Source organism: Rattus rattus, chromosome 8 (genome assembly GCF_011064425.1).
Source record: "Rattus rattus isolate New Zealand chromosome 8, Rrattus_CSIRO_v1, whole genome shotgun sequence".
Classification (NCBI taxonomy): Eukaryota; Metazoa; Chordata; class Mammalia; order Rodentia; family Muridae; genus Rattus; species Rattus rattus.
In genome coordinates this window covers 69,317,932-69,341,008 of record NC_046161.1, presented here as the reverse complement: position 1 = coordinate 69,341,008, position 23,077 = coordinate 69,317,932, and the positions used below count along the sequence as shown (strand labels likewise).

General features: G+C 39.6%; 1 protein-coding gene across 2 annotated transcripts; it reads right to left on the bottom strand.

The window, feature by feature from the left end:
• Positions 1–68: 68 nt before the first annotated feature.
• On the bottom strand, positions 69–22,626 carry Arpp19 (cAMP regulated phosphoprotein 19). 2 transcript variants are annotated; one of them, XM_032909434.1, is made up of 4 exons: positions 22,538–22,626; positions 22,299–22,353; positions 8,426–8,548; positions 69–3,709 (listed from the first exon to the last, which is right to left on the bottom strand). In XM_032909434.1, the coding sequence occupies exons 1-4, from the start codon at positions 22,624–22,626 to the stop codon at positions 3,539–3,541; spliced, it is 438 nt and encodes a 145-aa protein (XP_032765325.1). In that variant the 3' UTR covers positions 69–3,538. The 2 variants fall into 2 exon arrangements, with proteins under 2 accessions (XP_032765325.1, XP_032765326.1); XM_032909435.1 differs by having other exon boundaries at positions 22,534–22,568.
• Between the last annotated feature and the right edge of the window lie 451 nt (positions 22,627–23,077).

The following is a 23,077-nucleotide window of genomic DNA, read 5'->3' as shown; positions in this document are numbered from 1 at the left end:
TCTTCAGAGTAGTGGCTTAACTTCAGAAAACATACTGAAAATATTAACAAATAAGACAAAACTGCATATTAAAATCAATAAAAATTAGGTAGATCCATTTATTTTGGGTGTATTTTACAAGTATAAGTTTGGATGAGCTATTTGACAAACTTCAGCATTAACTGCCAACTCTACAGACATCTTTAACAAGAAAAGGCATTTATGTTGGCCCTCTGCATACAGGCAGTGTCCTATTGCATATCAAATGGTGGAGATGCATTGACAGATTTGAGGGCACGGTACTAAAGGAATTGGATCTCTATTTCTACTGCTATTTAGTTGATAAATACCATACAAACATACATTTATGAGTTATCACCACCACCAGAAATTTATAGGATGAAACCCAAGGTCTACCTCCTTTGAAGGCTAGAACTAGTAAGCGTCTAACTGTCATCTATATATCAAACACCACAGGTACTTTTAATCCCAATTTCTTAACCGTAGCAGTAACAAGTTGGAGAAAGCATCTTGGGTTAAGATTGGCAGGACATGCCAAGTGAGATTAAGATGGTGCTTTAGAAAATGTAAGTGAAGTGCTTACAGTGGGCTTCAGGGGTGGACATAGTGAGGAAATTGGGTTACAATTATGTAGTCTGAAGGTTGGAGGATGTGATGAGGCGATCACAGACAAGGCCTTGGTAACCACTCAGAACAGTTCTTCTCACAGACTACCCGCTTCTGATCGGCAATCACTAAGTTTACAGTTTGGGTTGATATTTCAGCTTTGATAAGACTTTGTGATATCCAGATCAAGAATACAAGTCTGACTTAGTAATGAATAGCGAAACATATTCAGAGGTATACTTTGGTTACATCAAGTAAAAAGAGCAACTAATTCTAACTGTGGAAGTAATAACAAGTAGAGGCCTTGTCATGACTGCCTTGAACTTTTTAGACATACCTTCAGACCAGCAGTACGAGATTCTCTAACAACCTGTAGAACTGCAAACATGTTCCCTCCAAACCATCCAAATGCTATTCCAACTAGACATGAGGTTAAAGTGTTAGTCAGACATAGCCTTCAAGATGTTTATGAGCTACTGAACAAAACAGATTTCGGCTTTAGCCAGTTGGTCTTTAGTATTTTCCTCAACCTCAATTTACTCTAACATTAAAATTAGCCATTCCTCAGGCACAGCTTTGACACAGAAATTAAGCCCATTTCATCAAAATCTACTAAATGACCAAAGAGCCTGCAAAAGTATCTACAACTGAGCTTTGAAGTAGAACAAAAACCAGGAAAATGTAAAACCTCTCTCAAGCACCAATGGAAGCCATGCAGCGATACATACAAATCCTTAACAGGTCTTTCCTAGTGGAAAATCCTGAGATTTTAAGCACTGCTACTTTATAGAAGGCAGGTTGGTTTAGTGAGGAAATCTATTTTTGAAAAGATAGTAATATTTGGGGCACTTAGTACTTCACAGATCCTCAAGTCTTGAGGTAGGTTAAACATCAGTGTCCTTTTACAAATCAAAATGCAAGCAGGTGTTACATGTCAGACTGTAAGTCTGCTGTTCAGGAAGAGCACGGTCACTCTTACCTCAGATTCATCTATCTGAACTCAATGGGGCTGGGCTTACAAATCTCCACGGGGGAAAAGACTAGCAATCTTATGAGGAATTGCACATATTATGGAATAACTCATTTGCTCATTACAAATATATTTATATAGAATTGAGTTGTAAAATTACCAATGTGGAGTGTAAAGTATGTTGCTTTTCTGCCTCAGGTTGAGTGGAGCAGGACTAATCACTAGTATGGAACCATAGGAAAGCAGGTGCACAAATGTAGTCATAATACAAATGATGCCTGGATTCCATAGGGGAGTAGGCCTCACCCTAGCCCAAGATGAAGAGGAAGAACTGTATCAGCTCAGGCTGCTACAGTTCAATATGCTACAGCCTGACATCCTGGGGGAAGAGCTCTAATAATAAATGTGTCCGAATAAAGTCTGCTAATGTTTAAAATGACATTATAGAAGATACCTAAATATTTTATATGCATGTTTTACCTATCACACAAATCACTGTAATTATTAGCCCTATTCTCCTAGTTCATCCTAATTATTTAAAATTATTTAACAGAATTCAGCTTATTCTAGACAACTCTTTTCAACTCCTTGCTTCATCATAAAGTTCCTTTAGAAATAAGAGAGTAGTTCTGTGGTACAGTGCTTACTAAGCACATGTGAGACAGTGGTTTGATTCTCAGTATAACAAAAAACCCTCACAAAAATTCTTTTATTTAAGCAAGTTTAAAAAGTAAAGATGGACACATAGCTTTTATATAAATGAGATAACCCAATACGAGTCACAGAAGCAAAGAGCAGACGGGGGCTGAGAAGATAACAGAAGACAGAAAATGAAAGTTTTACTTTAGTGTGCCCAAAGCTGAATGTGGAAGTAAAAAGTGTCTACACTAAGAAAGTCTATATAAATTATAGGAATTGCAATTTTTTTGTAAAAGTCAAAATGAAATGTTCTGCATAGAACAAAAGATATGCCTAAGCAACATATCATATTTGTACAAGGCCACTGAAAGTCATGAATATTAGTAACAAATGAAAAAACTTAACTCTGTAGCAGGCTGAGTATATTTCAGTTTGGTATTCTAATAAGCTCAAGATTGTAAACTATTCTTATAAAAAAGCAGTAATGGCAGGCAAATTTGTGTAGGAATTCTTGTGCTTCTGGTTGGCACATTATCTACTTTCTAATATGGTGAAATTAATACAGACATTTGTAAAAGGTTGTGCAAAACTATTGTATTTACAAAAATGGCACAAAAGTGAATGCAATAGTCAGTGCACATGCACGCCCATTCACATCTTCAACAGAGAAAACTGTCCCCACACACTGCAGAACCAAGGAAGAACACTAGCTTCAGTGACAGCTGGTAAACACTGGAGTCACACAAGTCACACCAGAGCGGGCAAATATCGCCCAGGTAAGATGCTCTTGTTAAAGCTGGAACAGCAGGTTTAAGGCCGTCAAGTCCAAGCCATCAAATCTTTTGCAGCCCATTTACTTGTGTTTGGATTATGTGTCTTGTCTTCCAACTTGTGGTCTTAAACTTCTGTCTTACAAAATTCAAAAGGAAGATACAGAAGAAATCAATACAACAGAGGTTCTATTAAATAAGGGTAACATACAAAGCTGTAACTATGAGAGAGTAAAGAAAGCCAGAGCATTAAAGCTGTAAAACTTGCTTGCTACTTGTTGGAGCCAGCCCTACACCAGCTAGGTACTATGTACAATTATTGTCACGTCATTTACTTATGTTGCTGTTCCATGTCCTCTGCATCAGTGCACTGTGAAACTAACCAAAACCTCTACACATGTATGCTCCCTTACAAGAGTAGCACACACTACCACTACCTGCAAAGCTGTCAGTCTCAAATGACAGAGTGAGTGAAAGGAAACAGAAGTGGGTAAGTAACGTAGTAAGGAGAAATAAAGGACATTAGAAGACTCATGCAGTTCAGCTCTTTTAATCAGCCAGCCAGCTTGCTAGCAACCAGGGATGGTTTCCGCTGAGGGAGGTCCTGTGGAGTGGGGATGTGGTCACCAGTGACCTCTGTCTTATCCGGGGCTGCAGCAGGAAGCTGCTTGTTCTTCATCTTTGCTTTTGCCATGTTGTAATCCCCAGAATCAAAATACTTTTGCTGAAAACAAAAACAAAAACAAAATCAAGTTAGAGTATAAAAGTTCTTTGTTACCATTACACTATTTTGGTTTAAAGATGAAACCACAACCCTCTAACTACAATAAAACTGTGATGCTGGAGAGATGGCTGTGATTCAAAGCATTGGCTGCTCTTCCAGAGGACCTGGGTTCAATTTCTAACACCCACATGGCAGCTCACAACCATCTGTAACTCCTGCTCCAGGGGATCCAACACCCTCGTACAGGCATACATGCAGGCAGAACTGTAATGCACATTAAATAAAGAAAAACAATAACCTGTGATGACAGTTTAAGAGCAACCTCAGGATAGTCTACAAGCAAAACCAGATAAATTTGCTTGAATCTACCATATGGACATCATATTTAGCTGATTTTTATTGGATGTCTACTGTACTAAACTAATGTATCAAGAGCTAGCAAGAGTCTTGATCAAGTAAGTCAACTGTCATAATAACTTTTAAAACCAGATGCTGTAGTCACTATGAAATGATAGCACAGATAAATAATGACAGAAAAAAATTCTCAGACTTTGGAGACCCCTTATGTATAAAATGAAGCTGGGACTCAGCTTAGTGTAGGTCTGCTGCACTGGCTGGCTCCCCCCAATTATTCTTTGATAAGCCAGATCTGGCCTATACCCAGTGGGTATATGATCAGAAACTACTTTCAGGCAGCATTGTACAAACTTCATATGGAGTAGTAACAATGAAATGTGGGCCAGGTACTTCTGAGGTTGCTGTAGTATCATTTCTGATTGATCCTTTAAAATGGGAATTTCAATGCCCCCAGAATCAAGAAGCTGCTTATATCTGGGTATGTGTGGCACTCCTGGAATCCCAGCATTCAGGAAGTGGCAGCAGGAGGACCGACATTCAGGCTTGCCTCAACTACACAAGGCTCTCCCTGTCTTAAAATGGAGCATTACTTCTTTTTACTGGTTGGCATCTGTGCAACAAAGCACCCTGACAAATTTCTTACTTGTGTTACTTAAAGTATGTAGAAAGTAAGAAATTTAATAGCGTAAATTAAAAAAAAGAGAGCATGTGTGGAGGTTAGAGGGCAATTTTAAGAAGTTGGTTTGCTTGTTCCACCTCAAGTCCTGGAGACTAAACTAAGGTTGTCAGACTTAGAAGCAAGAGCCTTTCCCCTCTTGTCATCTTGCAGACCTAAGTACTGTATGATTTCCTTCAATTTAATAAACTCAGTTTCTAACTAGAAGCTATTTTATACTAAGAAAAAGTTAATAATAAAAGAATCTCATTTAGTTGCATACTGAGATTTGCTGAAGAGAAAAATAATTTAAATTTTACTGTGGCTGGAGTTTAAACAGAACTCAGCAGAGCAGACACTGACAGGGGGTGAGGGTGAAGGAGACGGATATTTCTCAGGTTAGGGTTCAATGGACACAGTCTAGCAGTGGTATTAGCTGTCTAACAATTTCTAAACTTCATGAGTTTACAAAAAAAACCCAAAAACCAAAAACAAAACAAAAAACCCAAAACCCTGAAAGTAGCCATGTATACTAGTGACTCCCTGTAATCCTCACATTTGGAGTCTTTGTGCAGCAGGAATATCAGTGCAAGTTTAAGGCCAGTGTGAGCTACACAGTAAGCTCCAGGCCAGTGTGAGCTATAAATGAGATCCTTTCTCAAGCAAACAAACCCCTAAAAATCTAATAAAACATTCTTTAGATTATGTAGAAGGCAATCTTACATATATTTATTTATTCATTTATTTGAGATAATGTCTTATAAAGCCCAAACTCTAACTTGCTATGTAGCTGGGGGTGACTGAATTCCTGATCCTCCTGTGTTTTCATCCTAAGTGCTGGCATTACATAAGCGCCACCACCCAACTTCTCATTAAAACTGAGCAGCTGGGTCTTTAGGTAGATCTATTTCCAATTATCTGAGGAACCTCCAGATTTATTTCCAGAGTGGTTGTACCAGTTTGCAATCCCACTAGCAATGGAGGAGTGTTCCTCTTTCTCCACATCCAGTATATTGGGAATATACCTAAAAGATGCCCCACCATGCCACAGGAGCATGTGTTCCACTCCTTATCTGTGATAGCCAGAATCTGGAAACAACCCAGATGTCCCATGACAGAAGAATGGATACAGAAAACATGGTTCATTTACACAGTGGAATACAACTCAGCTATTAAGAATGAGGACATCTTGAATTTTGCAGGCAAATGGATGGAACTAGAAAATATCATGCTGAGTGCCTCACTCAGACCCAAAAGGACACACACAGTATGTTCTCACCAATAAGTGGATATTAGCCACAAAAAAACAAAAACAAGTACAGAATACCCAAAATACAGTCCACAGAACTCAAAAAGTTCAACAAGCTGAAGGGCCCAAGTGAGGACGCCCCAATCACACTTGGGAGGGAGAAGAAAGTAACCAGAAGGTGGGAAGAAAGGGGATGGGTGTGGGGGGAGAGGGGAACATGATCAGGAAAAATTTTAGTCTAAATAAAAAACAAAAACGGAGAAGCATTGATTTTATATATGTGGTCACCTAACATGACAAACTCTAAAGTCATATTTATCAGTACCTCAGTTTGGTACTTTACCAACCACAAATACAGAAACTCACAGGCTAGACTGTTCAAATCCTTTTTGACTCTGATGGGCGATGAACTCACCATGCATATGTCTTATTATTAAAAGCCCAGTGAGAATATAACATTAAGTTTATAATAACAATGGGTATGATACAGAAAATGACCTAATATAGCAACCGAATAGAATTCAACCCTCTCAAACAATGCAGAAACTGTTTCTTAGTTTGCTAACCATTATGACAAAGGAAAATTGAAACCTAGAACCTTATGATTCAGACTTTAAAAAAATTCTAGAATAAAAGCTAGTTTGGGAGATTACAGAATCATTCAAACATCAACACTGCAAATTTTATATAATTATTTCAGTGAAATGTCACTTGCTTCATTTCCAGCTACTTTCATGTATGACACTAACTTTAAGATTCATTAATTCTGCTGTGAAGAAACCATCTCCTAAATACTAATAATCAGTCAGGTGCAACCAGGAATCTGATGCTGAGGATCATATACGATGATGTCATAGCTGAAAATATGCCTGAAGGTTTGGTTGTGTAAGGAGACAGACAGCATATGCATGCACATTCTACACTAAACCTAGATTCCTAATGAACTGAGTCCCCACTTAGATGTCTCTTGCTTACATGATCCTTACAAATGTGTTTTTAAAGAACCACATATTCTACTTGTGGACTCATTATAACTATTTCTCTGATGCTGAACATTGATGTGGCTTCTAATTATAGTAAAAGCTTTAAGAGGAAAAAAAGTTTCAGATTTGAAGCTTTTTTCCCCTCTCATACTGAATTATAGCTTACATTAATTTATAAGAAATTACTTCTATGACTCTTACATAAACTCTTCCATGACCCTTTCAAAATTAAGAGCAATGATTTTAATCTTTACACAAACAAACAAAAAAAAATGCATTAGTTACACTGAATTTCATGCTTACCAATAGGAATTATTCTAAATATTTTCCCACTTTGAATTTAGTATGATGAAATTAAAATTTTACTGATTTCTACTATGGATGTAAACACTTTCTGTCCTAACAGTTATAGTTCCTGTTAAATTTCCTTATTTAGAGTTATGCTAATGTTTTTTAAGGTCCTTAAGTTTTGGAATAATTTTCCTACAAGAATCTGCTTTAGAGTACAGAAATTCTGCATTTTCTATATTTAATATTCTTTATATTATTATTTGAAAGACATAAGTCTTTAATTTTTTAATGTTCACATTATTTGTTGATACCTTTAAAAAAAATAAGTTTTGGAGTCCATATGTAACTACAGTGCACACCCACTGACTTATTTTTTTTTTTTATAAAAAGAGCAGATACCAATACACTTAAGGTATTTACTTAAAAAGAAACAATCTAGAATCTTATATAGTAAGCAATTATCTTTCACATATACTCCATCATTCTCTGATCCCAATATTGAGAAAGAATTCAAATATGCTTTAACTCTAATTTTCTATTTTTCAAGCAGAAGGAAAGAATTTAAATTTTAAAAAAAACAAGTACCACTACTATTTTCATGCTAAGAAATAATGACTTCTACCTCATAAAGGGAGATGACAAGACTCTAGGAAAAATGCTTTCAGTAATCTGGACTACTAAAATCACGTGTAAATTGGATTAAAGCAACTGTGAAGCAAATTAAATGATTTTACAAGTGATCATTTCATCCAAATACAAAGGATCATAAGCCTCTGAATGTCTCATGAGACTTGCTTTCAAACAGGCAAGTTTTACTAAGGGTGGCAGGGTAAATACCTATTTCTGGACAGTAGTTCTTTTTGAACAGAAGAGGGGAAGGGACCACACAGAAAATGTGTGGGTAGGTTTGAGTTATATCTACATTTACGTTTTTATAAAGATGACAAAGCAAGAATTCTTTGATATTATCATCCGTACTATGGTACACACTTGAAATATTTTATAATTTAATTTAAAACAATTGCCTCTTTTCATACATATTCATTTCATACATGAACCATGTAAACTACTGACAGAGATACACATCCCTGGAAATACAGGAATAAAGACAGACATTCCCTCACAGTTTGTCCACACACCGAGCCCCAGGGAAAGCATGAAGATGACAGTCAGCAACTTACCCCTTTCTGCAATCTTTTCCTTAAAAAGTCAGAACCACCAGGCTTTTGTCCCAAATGAGGATACCTTGCTTTTAACTTTGCTTCTTCAGCTTTCTCTGGACTAGTTACTTTATCTTCCATTTCCTGAAATAATTTCAAGTAAATTATTTGTTACAACTGAATTTTTGAAAATAATTCACCTTTTAATATCTAGACTCTGGCTTTCCTTGTTGAACACCAAGTAATACAGCCTCTGACTAAGAAATCAAGCCCAGGAACCTTTCAAACGCCTCTATCTTTCTTCTCGAACGTCCCATGTGATAGCTCTATTATAGCTGTGATGCATGTATAACACCCCACACAGAGGATAAAAATACCAAGATAGCTCAGCTCTCCAGTCTTGCTGGCAGTTACTTTCCAGTCATGTATAATACATTCATAATTAGTCACCTTCTATGGGACTCTTCAGCTCTTTGTCTATATTTAGACAATTTTCCTTATACTATCAAAAATCTAAAAGATCCTTTTGATTTTCTTATTTAAAAATCATTATGATTTTAAACTCCTTAGACTCTTTACTAGACATTAATTTACTAGACAGCCCAAATACTAGCATATTTTCCCTAAGTAAATCAATTCAGAAGACTTTGATATCTACAATGATATTTTTGTCATCAATCCTCACATCTGGCTGTGTGTGTAAGAACTCATCCCTGTATTTACAGCACCAGGAATCCAAGGCAGGAAGACTATAGCAACTAGTCGAGGCTGGCCTCAACTGAGAAGTTCCTATTTCCTACCAACAAAAAGCGGAAATTTTCTGTTCATGTCAAAAAAGATGACATACCTTTAGGTTTTGAAAGCCTGTTTTCTGAAAAGATTGTCGTTACATGCACCCCCACGCCCACCCCCGCCATCCCAGTACTTAGGATTAAACTTGGGAACTCATGTATGCTAGTTAAATGTTCTATTACTTGTTATACCCCTGGTCTTCTTACTATCTTAAGAATATTTTCTCAAACTCCTATCTTGAATGAGTATATAGTCTTCAAAATGCTATTTTACAGGAAAGAACTTATCATATCATGACAAGAATAAACCAGTAATCCATAGGTCTCCTGGGATGGGAGGCTGGACAGCTAGCAAGGATACTTTTAGCTATTGAACTCATATCTTTGAACTGGCAAAATCACACTTTGGCACATTTGAGTCTCTAAGGTTATTTATGAAGTAAGATAGCAGAAATGTTAAATCTATAAATGTCAAACCAACTGTTCTTATAAAGCAAGTAAATAATTTGTCTAGAAACTTTTTAACCTCATGTCTCTTTGTAGACTTTCCCCAAGGTTATACTTACATATATTCTATTCACTTTATGTATTATCAACACTTGACCCTCAACGATTCCCTTATACCCCACTTTATGTCTTAGAGGATTTTGTGGGAAATGGTGCCAATGGCAGATAGCCTTCCCTTTCCATATTCCTGCCCTTTTCTGATTCAGATGTCTTATTTTCCCTTTCTAAGCTGCAGCTCTTCCAATCTCTCACTGAGCGACTCCACACAAAATTTACCTGTGTATTCAGCACAGGTAAGACTCTATCAAGAATGGTATGTCGAGAAGTTCGAGTGTACAGTATACATCCTGGATATTGTTCAGTGTGTGAGCATGTCAACAGGCTGCTCATCATTGTCACAGTTAAAAGCTAAGCCTTCCCAAGCCCACTACCTCAGCTGGTACTAAATCATAGTCATATGCTCAAGTCTACACAAAAAATAACTGCAATACCACTCTTCAAGGAGATTTTTGGTTTTGTTGTTTGTCTTTGAGATAGGGTTTCACTATGTAGCTTTGACTGACCTGGAACTCAATATGAAGACCAACCTGGCCGTGAACTCACAGAAATCCATCTGCCTCTGTCTCCTGAATGCTGAGGAAGTTCTTTAAGGAGTTTTTCAAAACTAATTTCCTGCCTTAAGAAGATTAGAACCTAACTAAGTAGGATATAAAGATATTGTACTTATGTAATCCTGGAGAACCAAAGCAAGCATGTGTGCGTGCAGTCTACTGCAATAAGGTGTGCTAGAACCTTAGCGACATCTAGTGGCAGGCTCAGCCCTCACTACACAAATCCGCAATCCATCGGCATTCTCAGAGCTGCAATTTCAAAGCAAAACTGGATTAAAACCCTATTCTTGGGTTTCCCTGTTCAGTTTGCCCATTTTAGATGATGCTTATTGAAAAGGAACCAAAGTCAACTGTTGGCCTTTACTCCCAGAACTTTCAAACCTTTTGGCTAGAATCATATTTTATTGGGCCAGAAAGATTATGTGGCAGGTAAAGGAGCTTGCTACATAAATTTGACAATCTCAGTTTCATCTCTGACTGTGATGGCAGATGGAGAGAACTAAGTCTCCTGACCTTTACATGTATACTGTAACACACATGTACCCCATTCGTGCTCACACAAGAAAAAAATGAGGCCAAGCTGATTTATATAGTGAGTTCCAGGAGCCACATGTACACAGAGAGGTACTTTCTCATGAAAACAAACAGAACAAAACAAAAAACAAAACACCCATACATTTCTTATGATACCTACTTGAACCTAAGAGCTCGAGAGTTTGAGACTAATGAGATCACATCTCAAATCAAGGAGAGGATAGTAAAAGAAAGAGGTAAGACAGGAAGTGAAGGACAGAAGAAAAAGAAAGGGACTCCAATTCCTGAACTTTCTTGCCAATAAACAACACTATTAATAAGTCTTGTTAGTACAACTTTAGATGAATTCAAACTTTGTTCTGTTTCAACAAGAGAAAGAAAGATAGGAAAAGACTGGCCTAAACTACCCTTTAACATGTAGTTAAGCACTATCAAGACTTTCACAATACTTCTCACAAACTACAGAAAATCGTTCCTAATCTAGTGTAGATGCAGGACTTTACACAAAGTAAGTCCAAACTGCTGTGCAGTCACTAACATTCTAAGACAGCTGTAGATCTGCTTATGGAGACACACCCATGGGGAGGTGGCACTGTGGTGCTGCCATTCTGCCATTCTTGCACTTGGATAGAAGATGGCAGGTTCCAAACAGGACTCATTCCTACAGTCAGAGACATTCTTCAATCCCTGCCCCTAAAACAGGACTCATCCCTACAGTCAGAGACATTCTTCAATCCCTGCCCCTAAAACAGGACTCATCCCTACAGTCAGAAATATTCTTCAATCCCTGCCTCTAAAAACATTTCTTTTTCCCCCGTCTGTTCTTCCAACCCTTTCAAAAATTTGTAACCTAGCACCTCCGACCTTTTCCTTTGTTTGAAGCATGTAGCTTTTGTTCTTTTCTTCCTCATATGATTCTTAACAAAAATCAAGTGAAATAATTTATACCTGTAGTAATGTTAAAACATGTTAGACAGAAACACACAATTGCTAAGGTTATAGGTTCTTATACATCAAAGATATTCCTGAATATTTACTGTGTAGCTAAGAATGAAAACAAACTGAAGGGGGGGGGAAGGCTTGAGATAAAGAGAAGAAAATATAAGGCAAACACAAACAATAAATAAGTTTTATACTCAGACATTAAATATTATACCCTGGATGTCTTTTGCAAGGGGGGTAAAAAGATATAGGGCCAGGGATATGTAGACAGTGTCAGAGAATAGAGGTCCTGGGCTCACAATTTTATCATCTGAGAGGGAGGGAGGGCAGGCAACAAAAGGGCTGGGGTGTGGGTTAGTGTATAGCACTGCCAAGAATGGACAGGGCCCCAGGTTCAATTCAAGTGCTGCAAAAACAAAATCAGACAAAAAAAAAAAAAAAAAAAAAAAAAAAAAACAAAAACAAAAAAAACAAACAGAATAGTATTTTTAAAATGCAAATGTCTACAATCAGAAGTCACAATGGCTTACACTGACTGTAAAACAGTAACAGAGTCTCTAGACACATCTGTAAGACAGTTGTGGATGGACTAAGTAGGAGGCAAGATCACCCTAGATGTGCTCAATATCATTTCAGAGCCCGGGTCCTAGACTGTGTTTAAAAAAAAGACTAAAGATGGTTCAGTGGTTTAAGAGAAGCTGTACAGTTGTGAAGATTGGAGTTTGGATCCTAACACCCATATAATAAGGTAGGTGCAGCACAAAAGCTTGTGACTCCAGGTCCAGGAGCTGTATGAGATGCCCTCCTCTGGCCTTCAACGCACACACATATGCACTTACACTAAATATTAGGATGAACACCAAAATCCATCTCTGCTTCCTGGCTGTAAGTACACTGGTTCATGCTGCCATACATTCTGAGCTACCGTGTACTGTATCTTCAGCCTCAGAACTTAAAGCCTTTGCTTTAAGTTACTTTTTTCAGCTTCTGAGTCAGAGCCACGAGAAAAGTGATCATATTCAATTAACAGTTTGATAAAGATGCATAATGAAGTTTTCTCCCCCCTCTATTTTCCCCCTCCCCCTTTTCTTCAGACAGGGTCTTTCTGTGTAGCCCTGGCTGTCCTCGAACTCCATCCAGACTAGGCTGACCTTGAGCTCAACAGAGATGAGTCTTCTTCTGCCTTCTGAGTGCTTTAAAGGAAATGTGGCACCACTGACCAGCACATGAGTTTTAAAGGGGACTAACTAAACAAAAATAAAGCATAAAACTTCCAAATTGGTAGTTTAACAGTGGAGAAAGAAAATCAACAGAGGACATTAATCAAACAGTAATGGGACTAGATACAACACACAAACACACACACACTCTAACAAAGGAACAAAATACAAACATGATGCAATTTAAAAAAAAAAAAAAGAAAGAAAAAAGAAAATCCTAAAGTGTCAATGATCACAAGATGGCCTGTCCATTTACATCTGTGTCTGTAAGCCAGGAGAGATAGTTATGCCTGTAATCCCAGTATTCAGGAGACAGAGCCAAAAGGATTGCTGCAAGTTCACAAGCCTAGTTAATGGAGCAATTTCCAGAACAGCCTGCTCAAAAGGCCAAAATAAACAAATAAGCAGATATAAATTCATAGCTGGATTTAAAAAACAAAACTAGCCACTCTAGTAAAATTTAAAAATAAGTGACACAGGCAGAAAGTAACACAGAGGAGATAACATACTAGGTAAGTCCTAACCAAATAAGAGCTAGTGTATCAATATTGAGTAACACAGATCCTAGACAAAGGTATTATTAGAAATACAGAAGCCAGCCAGGTAGGTGGAAGTGGTACACTCCTTTAATCCCAGCAGAAGCAAGTGTATCTCTGAGGTGGAGGTCAGCCTGGTCTACAGAAGAGTTCCAGAATAGTTAGGGCTACACAAAGAAACCTTATCTCAAAAAATAAACAAAACAAAAAGAAATACAGAGGCCTGCACTCTGTGTAATGCCCATGATGGGTAAGGGATGGCAAATGCTATTTACTGGTCCCCAATAATGATACAGTACAAGTCTGTGCCCTGTATATATAACCTGCACACAGGTGCCTGATCCTTGCAGACAGGTCCTAACACCACAATAGGGTTAAAGAAAATCACTATTGTTTTGTCCTTAAAGAAAAACCTAACCAGCATTAAAAACCCACTCAGGAACAGGGCTGTTTTACATAGACTCCTCCTAACCTAAGGAGTGAAAGCCTGGGCCTTCGAATCTCCTCCACCTTGGAGATGATTGGCATGTCAGCAAGGTTTAGGTGATGATTTCTGCTAATTCAACTATGGGCAGTGTCAGGGGAAGAGAAGCTGGTTCTCCTGGTTACTGTGAACTCTGCTGATATATAGGATAATTTGTCTGGATTTAGGCAGATCCTAGAAAGTCTGGCTATGTAAGCAGCTATCAACCTGTTAGGCAAGAAAGGAAAGAGGCTTGAAACCAGCACATTTATGTACCACGTAGACATCATTAGTTGGGTGTGGTTACAGTTACATCTAGTACTGGTCTTGGAGCTTGAGATGACTTGAGAGGGTCAGCCTGATTACACTTACTGAGACCCTAACGAAAGCAGAAAGCATTTATTTAGATTTATTTTATCTTACAAGTACTTGATTTTATAAAAAAGATCAAAGTAATGTTTTTACATTTCTTTATGTATGTTGTTGTAGGAGTATACGCGTGTCACAACAATCAGTGTGGAAGTCAGAGGAGAACCTGTAGGAGTTTTGTTCCCTCATTCCATCATGTGGGATCTGGAGATCAAACTCATGTTGTTAGGCTTGGAGGCAAGAACCTTAACACTCCAAGCCATCTATCTCACAAGCCCCTGATAAAATATTTTAGAGAGAGAGAGAGAGAGAGAGAGAGAGAGAGAGAGAGAGAGAGAGAGAGTGTGTGTTGTGTGTTGTGTGTGTGTTTATGAGTGGGTGAGTCACAGCCTAGGCAGTGATACCTTAAAACAAAGGAACTCTCACAAAGACTATGTATGTTGTGTATGTATATAGACTTAAATTAGTGGTAGACCAGTAGCTTAGGAAGTAGGAAGACCTGAGTTTAATCCACAGCAAGGAGTGGGGAAGGACAATAAGCAAAGAAAATAGTTAAAGGAAATAAAATGGAGAAATTAGTGAAGACAAAGTTGTAGAGCAACAAAGGGAAGAGCCGAGAAGTCCAGGCAAGTTTGAGGCCAGCTTAGGCATCTGAGCACCTTCCAGGCCAGCCAGGCCTACAAAATGAGATCATGTTAAAAGCTGGGCACACCGGGACCCCAGGGGAAGACTTAGGGGAAGGACTGAAGGAGCTGAAGGAGTTTGCAACTCCACAGGAAGAGCAGTATCAACTAACCTAACTACACAGAGCTTCCAGGGACTAAACCATCAACCAAAGAGTACACATGGAGGAACCATGGCTCCAGCTACATGTGTAGCAGAGGATGCCATTTATCTGGCATCAATGGGAGGGTAGGCACTTGGTACTGTGGAGGCTTGATACCCCAGCATCAGGGGATATTAGAGCAGTGAGTGGGAATGGGGGGGGAGGGGATGGAGAGGTGGGTAAGGGAGCACCCTCATAGAAGCAAAGGGGATGAAGGATGGGATAGGAGGTTTGCAGGAAGGGGACATTTGAAATGTAAATAAATAAAATAACCAATTAAAAAAAAAAGCTGGGCATATACCTTTAACCCCAGCATATATGAAGTAGAGTCCAGACAATCAGGAGTTCAAGGCCAGGATTTGATATATAAGACCAAGTCTTAAAAAACAACAGTAAAAGAAGCTGGCAGACTTGCTAAAGCCTTTAATCCCACCACTCGGGAGGGAGGCTGGTGGGTCCCTGAGTTCAAGGCCAGTCCATACAGATGGAGTTCCAGGACAGTCAGAGTTACAGAGAAATTGTCTCAAAGAAGAAAACAAATGAACAGCAACCAACCAAACTAACCCCCCAAAAGTAAGGGGCCACCTTTTACCAAGCCTAATGACCTGAGTTTGATCCCTGAATCCTGGATGGGAGGAAGAAGAGAACAAACTTCCACAAGTTTTTTTCTATTCTGCACACTTTCGCTATGGTATATTGGTGTAAACACACATTAAAATCACTCTCATTCACTAATAAAATATAATAAAAGTTAAAAAGCTTAAAAAGGAATGTCAAACTCAGGAAGAAAAAATAGTTTTAAAAATTCAAATCTGATTTTAAAATTTTATTATTTAAAAACTCATAACAGGTTTCCATATTTTAGCATGCATGATGAAATGAAGTGTATTTATGTAACTACGTGGATAATGGTGGAAAGGGTATCAACTGTCTTCCTACAGTGTACAGACTATAAAACAGAACCTAATTTTTATCAAATGCAAACAGGAATTAAGAGTAATTTGTGAGTTTTATGATTAGAATACATTAGAAACCCTTTGTTATGAAATTAGGTATAGACACATAGAAACATTTAAGGGCTGGAGTTTAGTAGCAAAGCAAAATCTAAATTCCTAAAGTCCTGGGTTCAGTAGATCAGCACCAACAAGAGCAAGACCTTTGAAAAGCAATTAGACCTGGGTGTGGCAGTGGAACACTGCATGCTTCACATATGCAGTATAGGCCCTAGGTTCAATCTCTAGTCCTGGGGAGAAAAGCTAAATGATTATTTTATATCCTTTCTAGTAAGATAAAAATAATTTTATCAAAAATGTAGTCATTTTTCAGCCTGTGGCTAAGTTCCCTGGCCTGAGTAGTAAGCTCTGAGCACTCATGTGAGTTCTCCGTCGGCTGGGCAATGTTCATTAGAACACTGATGAATAAGTAGATTTAACAAAGGCCAACAGACCTTTTAAAATATTGTTAGGAAGGCTCAACAACTCACCAATTTTAGAAAATCACTTTTATCCTGTAAATTCAGTGGTTGACATTCAATGACAGTAAAAAGTCTCCAGAATTAACATGCTATCCTTCAACTATTTCCATAAAACCAACCAAAATTTTCTACAAAGGTAGATTTATCATCAGCCTGAGGATATTTGGTGCAGTAGAAATAACAGGTTTAGGAAATTATAAAGGACAAATCTTACACAAAAATAGGAGCAAATCTAACAAGCTGGTAGGGCTGGAGACATAACTCAGTGGCAAAGCACCTACCCAACATGCACTAGGCCCTGGGTTTCATTCAACCCTAGCACAAGATGGGATATGACTGAAGAAAGCCCAGTACTTAGGAGGTAGGCATAGTGGGATAAGAAGTCTAAACTCATCCTGGAATACACACTGAGTTCAAGGCCAGTCTGGGATAAGAGACCCTGCTAAGCAAATCAAGGAGGAGAAATTTGTCTGAATAGAAAAAGAGAACATTATTTAGCCTACCAGAAAAGTATAACAAAATAGTTCCAGAAAATACTAAGATAAACTACAATTTTTAAAACTCTGGGTTAAAAAAAACCCAATTTATACCTACTGTTAAATATTGTTTTATAGAAAGTCATGTGATGCATATAATTGGAATGTTCAGGAAAATGGATTGGGCAATTTTTGCCATAAAACACCAGAATGGGACTGGAGAGATGGCTCGGGGGTTAAGAGCAATGGTTGATCCTGGATTCAACTCCCAGCACTCACATGGTGGCTCACAACTGTCTGTAACAGGAAATCTGATGCACTCTTCTGACCTTCCAGGGTAACACCAGCACACGCATACACAGATACATGTGCAAGGAAAACACACATACACATTAAAACAAACAACAAACAACCACTAAGAGATTACGTGTCAGGTAAGATTTAAAAAGCCTCCTTTGAGGGAGAGAATACCAGTTTCTCCCCATGTCCCTTCTCATGGTTTAATGAGCTTACAATGTCTGAACATGGGGCAGCCATACTACATTAAGAACTGAGGTGCTAAGAATGGTGGAGAAGCAACAAAGGACATAAATACTGGAAAACCCCATTCTCCCACTCCTGGGCTAGCTTTCTTTTGTGCTTTTTTCACTGAGAGAAAAATGACTAACTTTTATTTTGTTTAAACTACTACTAATTTTATTTTCCTGACACATGTGACCAAGCCTAATTCTGATTACAGAAAAAAGCATGTAGAACTTGGACACAGCAGACTTGGACAAGCATCTGTCTGAGGGTGAAGGAGGCATCAAGAAGAGATTAGAACAATGTGGGCAAGAAGACGACTTATGGGAGACAGAGCAAGAGAAGATGGTGAAAGCGGGTTGGACAGCAAGCTGGTGAGCTTGGACTTCATCCTGTGATGGACATTAGGGCAGACAAACTTACTCTTAGACAGGACTGTCCCAGGTCACCGAGAACCATCCACTTCTAGGCAGCCTTTGAGAGAACTTGCATCCAGAATGGAAGTAGAGGTTTTATACGGAAACATTCCATTTTACAGTTCCTTTCCTCTCCCACAATTCACAAAAATACCAGGTTTATCTTTTTTTAATTTTTAAAAGTATATTACATCTATTACACACACGTGTGTGTACGTATAAATTAAGATTTTATTTATTTTATTTATATGAATACACTGTAGCTGTCTTCAGATATACCCGAAGAGGGCATCAGACCCAATTATAGTTGGTTGTGAGCCACCATGTGGTTGCTCAGCCATTAAAGGCTTTGCTCACAACCAAAAATGTATATATACTTTTGAGACAGGGTCTCTCTATATAGCCCTGGCTCCTTCATACCTCACATCATAGGCCAGAGTGACCTCAAACTCAGAGATCCACCTGCCTCTGCCTCCAGAACACTGAGATTCAAGGTGTGTGCCACCATACCCTGCCCATAACTTTAAAAAAATTATTCTTAAGTTTTAGTGTTTTGTCTGTATGTATGTCTATGTATTACTCATGTGCCCACAGAGGTCAGAAGAGGACACTGGATCCTCTGAAGTGCAGTTACAGATGGCTCTAAGCCATCATGTGGGTCCTGGGAATCAAACCAGATGCTCTGGAAGGGCAGCCAGTGTTCTTTAACTGAGCCATTGCTCCAGCCTGGCCCAGTGTTCTTTTAATACAATTATTCCAGTTGAGAGCTCTACTTCAGCTAGTCTTTCCTAAGACACTTCATTTAGTTTAATTAAAATAACCTCTAGAAAACATGCTACTGTCATCTAAACAAAAAACAAACAACCCTAAGCCACAGCACACATATGTACATCATGCATTTAGTTTTGTTCATATTTTAAAAATGGGTCAGAGTTAGGATTTTTGGGCTCAGGTGTTATGCTGGATTAAGTAGCTCAGGTTGGTCCTGAACTCACATAGCTTCTGCCTCCTGACTGCTGAGATTGTTAGGTAAACTACTCAGCTAGCCAGAGCTAATTTTAAATGTCACCTTCATTCTAAATAGTTAAATGACCTCATAGCTTACATTAAAAGAGAACTTAGTAACCTCATGTGCTATAGGATAGTTACAGCTGCTACCATTTCTCAATATATTAAATATTCAGTTTCAGTACAATACCAGCTACAATGAGTAGTTTATAGACTGACTTTGCTTGGGTTTCTGTTTAAGACTGGTACAAACTAAAGAGTTATTTGAGTGCTTCTATGCTCACGTATATTTAATTATTATCCTAATTAAAAATAGGACCTATCTGATTTCCTTCTCTTTTTAAAATTTTGCTTTTTAATTTTATTTCCATTGGTCTGTGAATTTCTTCTCTTAATGTGAGTGTGTACCATTCAGAAGGGGGAGAAATATCAACCTTGTCTTATGTCACACAGGGTCCAAGTATCTTAAACTTTTAGAGGAAACAAACTAACCCACTATGAAGCCTTCAAATTCTTTCTAGCTGAATACTTCAGCTTTAAATGAAAGGTCAACTGGGTACAGAGACAATAATCAACTTTTTAGGTCATATAGCTGCTGTTCCAAACAGAAGAGACAGGTGATTTGGCTCACGAGAACACAGAAGTGACTTTGCACATTTTCCTCATGTTTAAGGAGTGTCCATGCCACAGGCACTTACAACGAACAGCCAAGCTTCCACTCGAAAAGGGGCATTACATTTCCCACACCCTCTAACTGGGATTAATGACAGTAGTCAGACAAAAAAGGCACAGGAGAAAGAACAACTTAGTTTTATTTTATGTCCACTGCTGTTTGTGCCTGCATCACGTCTGTGAGGGTGTTGGATCCTGGAGTTACAGTTCTGAGCTGCTGCCACGTGGGTGCTGGGAAATGAACCTGGGTCCTCTGGAAGAGCAGGGAGTACTTTTAACCACTGGGCCATCTCTCCAGTCCTGTATTAGGCTATTTTAATCAAAAGTATTTACACTCTAGAAATCAATACTTTAAACTTTTAGCAACATATTAACAACTATTACACAAAATTATTATAGCTGGGTGTAATGGCCGCTAAGATTGTATTCTCTGAATTTGGGGGACTTAAGGTCAGAGCACTTCAAGTTGAAGGCCAGCCAGGACTACCGAGTGAGCCTCTTCCTAAAAAATAATTAAGCAGGGGCCAGCAAGATGACTCAGTGGGTAAGGACCCTAGCCACCAATTCTTACAATCCAACTTCAATCCAGGAACTCTCAGGGTAGAAGGAGAAAACAGACCCCCAGGCTATTATCTGATCTCTACCCCCAACACACAACAAATTATTTAAAAAGAAAATTATTCACCATACTACTATGTAGCAAGTTAAAAGCGAGCCTTCATTTCAGTGTATTTAAGACAAAATAGACATAAATCCAAAGCAATTATAAACACACCAACAAGACTGTAATCCTTAAACTATGCTTTTTTTTTGGGGGGGGGTAGGGGGCTTCAAAACAAAAATCAATTGCTCAGCTGGGCCTCAGGGCACAGGCACAGGCACAGGCTCAGGCTTGTAACCTGAGCCACCTGGTGTCTGAGCTAGAGGATCCCAAATTCAAGGCCTGGCTTGACTACAAAGTGAGTACAAGGCCAGCCTAGGCAACTTAGTGAAATCATTTCGAAGCTGAAAACAGGAAGGTGAGGGCCAGTGTGGCAATGGATCAATAGTTTCGGTGCCATCTTCTCTAGGTAGCCTGAGCTACACCAGCCTTGGTCTCAAAAAGACAAAAGAGGGTTTGGGCAGATAGTCAAAGTGTTTGCTGAGAATATGAGAACACATATTCTCTTCTTCTCATGCTGTTCTCATGAAAATAGAGGGGGACCCCAGAAATAGAGGTCAGTGGTAAACCCTTAGCTAAGCTGTCCCAGAGGCACTATTAGGGAGGGAGGGAGGGGGAGGAAGAGGGGAAGGGGAGGAAGGAAGGAAGGAAGGAAGGAACCTTTCTTTTTACAGAGATATAACATTATAACTGTCTACTGTTTATATTATCCTTATTTTTCTTTTTTTTCATTAGTTAATTTACAATTACTATCAGAACTATGACAATGGAATAACAGAGGGTAAGTTGACATGATTAGAGCACATGGAATAAGCAATAAACACTAATCTACACCTGCAACATTAAATGTAAGGATGTTTAAACATTAGACCAAATCCCATAAACGGTAGAGCAGTTTGATATTAACTGTCGATCAATCGATTAATACATTTTGAGACAGTGTTTCATTATGTAGCTCCAGCTGGCCTGGAACTCACAGCAATCCTCTTGCTTCTGCCCGAGTACTGAGATTAAAGGCACATTTTTCTTTTTAAGAAAAATTGTTGGGAACTCTCCATAAACAATTCAAGAAAAGAGACCAAGGACTTTTCTCCTTTGTTAGCTAACTGACTCCCATGTACCCAGGAAGTCAAGGCATCATAATAATTACGATGGAATGGGCAGGCACTAGCCCAGATAAACATACAGGCCTCAAATTCATAGATGGAGTGCCAGCACATTTCCCTTCATCAGAGAAATACAAATGAGCTGACAAGGATATCCCCATGTTTCGAGAAATATCTAAGTGAGTGAAAATTTCTAAAGCTCCAATTCTCAAATTTTAGTCAAGTGCCACATGCAAACCCCACCAGCTAACTTTTTTGGGGGGGCGGGGGGGGGAGCAGAAGTTGTGCTGGGTTTTCGTTTGGGCCTCATAGCCCTCGTGGGAACTGGGCACTATTGGACGTTACCGAAGAGAAGACTGAAGCCCAAAGGGTTTAGGAAAGGATCACGTGGTCACACAACTCACAGCCCTAATCTAACCCTGCAACGCCGCCTGAACGGAGACACCGCCTTAAGAGTTACCTGCAAGCTTACAAGTGGTCCGAGCGCTTCCGGAGGGAAAACCACGTCCTGAGCAAATAAAAGCCCACTATAAAACTTGGGTTCCTAACATGGGCCCGAGTCCTAGCTCTCTGGTATACTTAGGCGCTACACCGTGGAACGGGAGAGAATCGTTAAGTTTCAACTCGCCGGGGCCCTCCCCCGCTGCGGGAGGAGACGTCGGCGGAGGGCTCCAGGCCTGCCTCGCTCCCGCGGGCCCGCCAGCCAAGGGTCCCGCTACACCTGGTCCCGCAGGTCCCCGGGCCCTCCCCGCACACTCACTTTTTGCTCCTCCGCCGACGCTGCCTCGGGGACTTCCGCGGACATGGTGCTCCTTCTGCAGAAGAGACGCCAGGAGAAGACAGATTACCGGGAGGCAAGACTGCCCGCCACCTTCTGCCTGCCCCGCTGCCCGCCGGGCCGGCGGCTGCCGCCTTGTGACGACACGGGCCCCGGGCTCCCGCCCGCCGTAGCTCCCGCAGCCCAGGCCCGCCAGGCTCCCGCGCCGCGCCCTTACCTACCTATCCCCGCGCCTCCGGCCCTGCGACGCCCGAGCACTTCCTCTTTCCCTCAAAGGTTGCGGCTCGCGCCTCACCTCACTTCCGTCCATGGGCGCACAGTGCTTCCTGGGAATTGTAGTTGATCTGTGGCTCTGTGTTTTCCCCCGCCCCCTTCCCCGCCTTTCCAGATTCCTCTGACCTCCTATTTTCTCATCTGCTTGCTTTGTGCTCTGCGGTACCTTGGCTTCAGTTTAACCCCATCCATACCTTTACTTCCTCTGTTCCTCCACCTTGTCTCAGCACAACCTTTTGTTCTTAGGCTAACCTCATCCACAACGAGCACAGCATCATTACACAGGAATTGTGATTACCTTGGTAATGCATCCCTCTTCATATTAGCCACAGCAGGGAAGAAGCCAAATATTTTATTCCCAGACCTTGGTATTTCCTATGCAATAAATCACTGATGAATCAATTCAGCTTCCATTCCTTCCTCTCCCACAGTAGTCAGCTCAAAACATTGAGCTCTTCAATTATTTCCTTAACTGTCGAGTCTTTGGC

What these genes read in the sequence shown, in the direction of transcription:
- Arpp19 (XM_032909434.1), bottom strand. Translation starts at nt 22,626, where the DNA reads ATGGACGGAAGTGAGGTGAGGCGCGAGCCGCAACCTTTGAGGGAAAGA. An exon ending in GGCCGGAGGCGCGGGGATAG is followed by an intron (nt 22,354 to 22,537) that starts GTAGGTAAGGGC and finishes TCTCTTCTGCAG; the next exon opens with AAGGAGCACCATGTCCGCGG. An exon ending in GGAAAAGATTGCAGAAAGGG is followed by an intron (nt 3,710 to 8,425) that starts GTAAGTTGCTGA and finishes TTTTGTTTTCAG; the next exon opens with CAAAAGTATTTTGATTCTGG.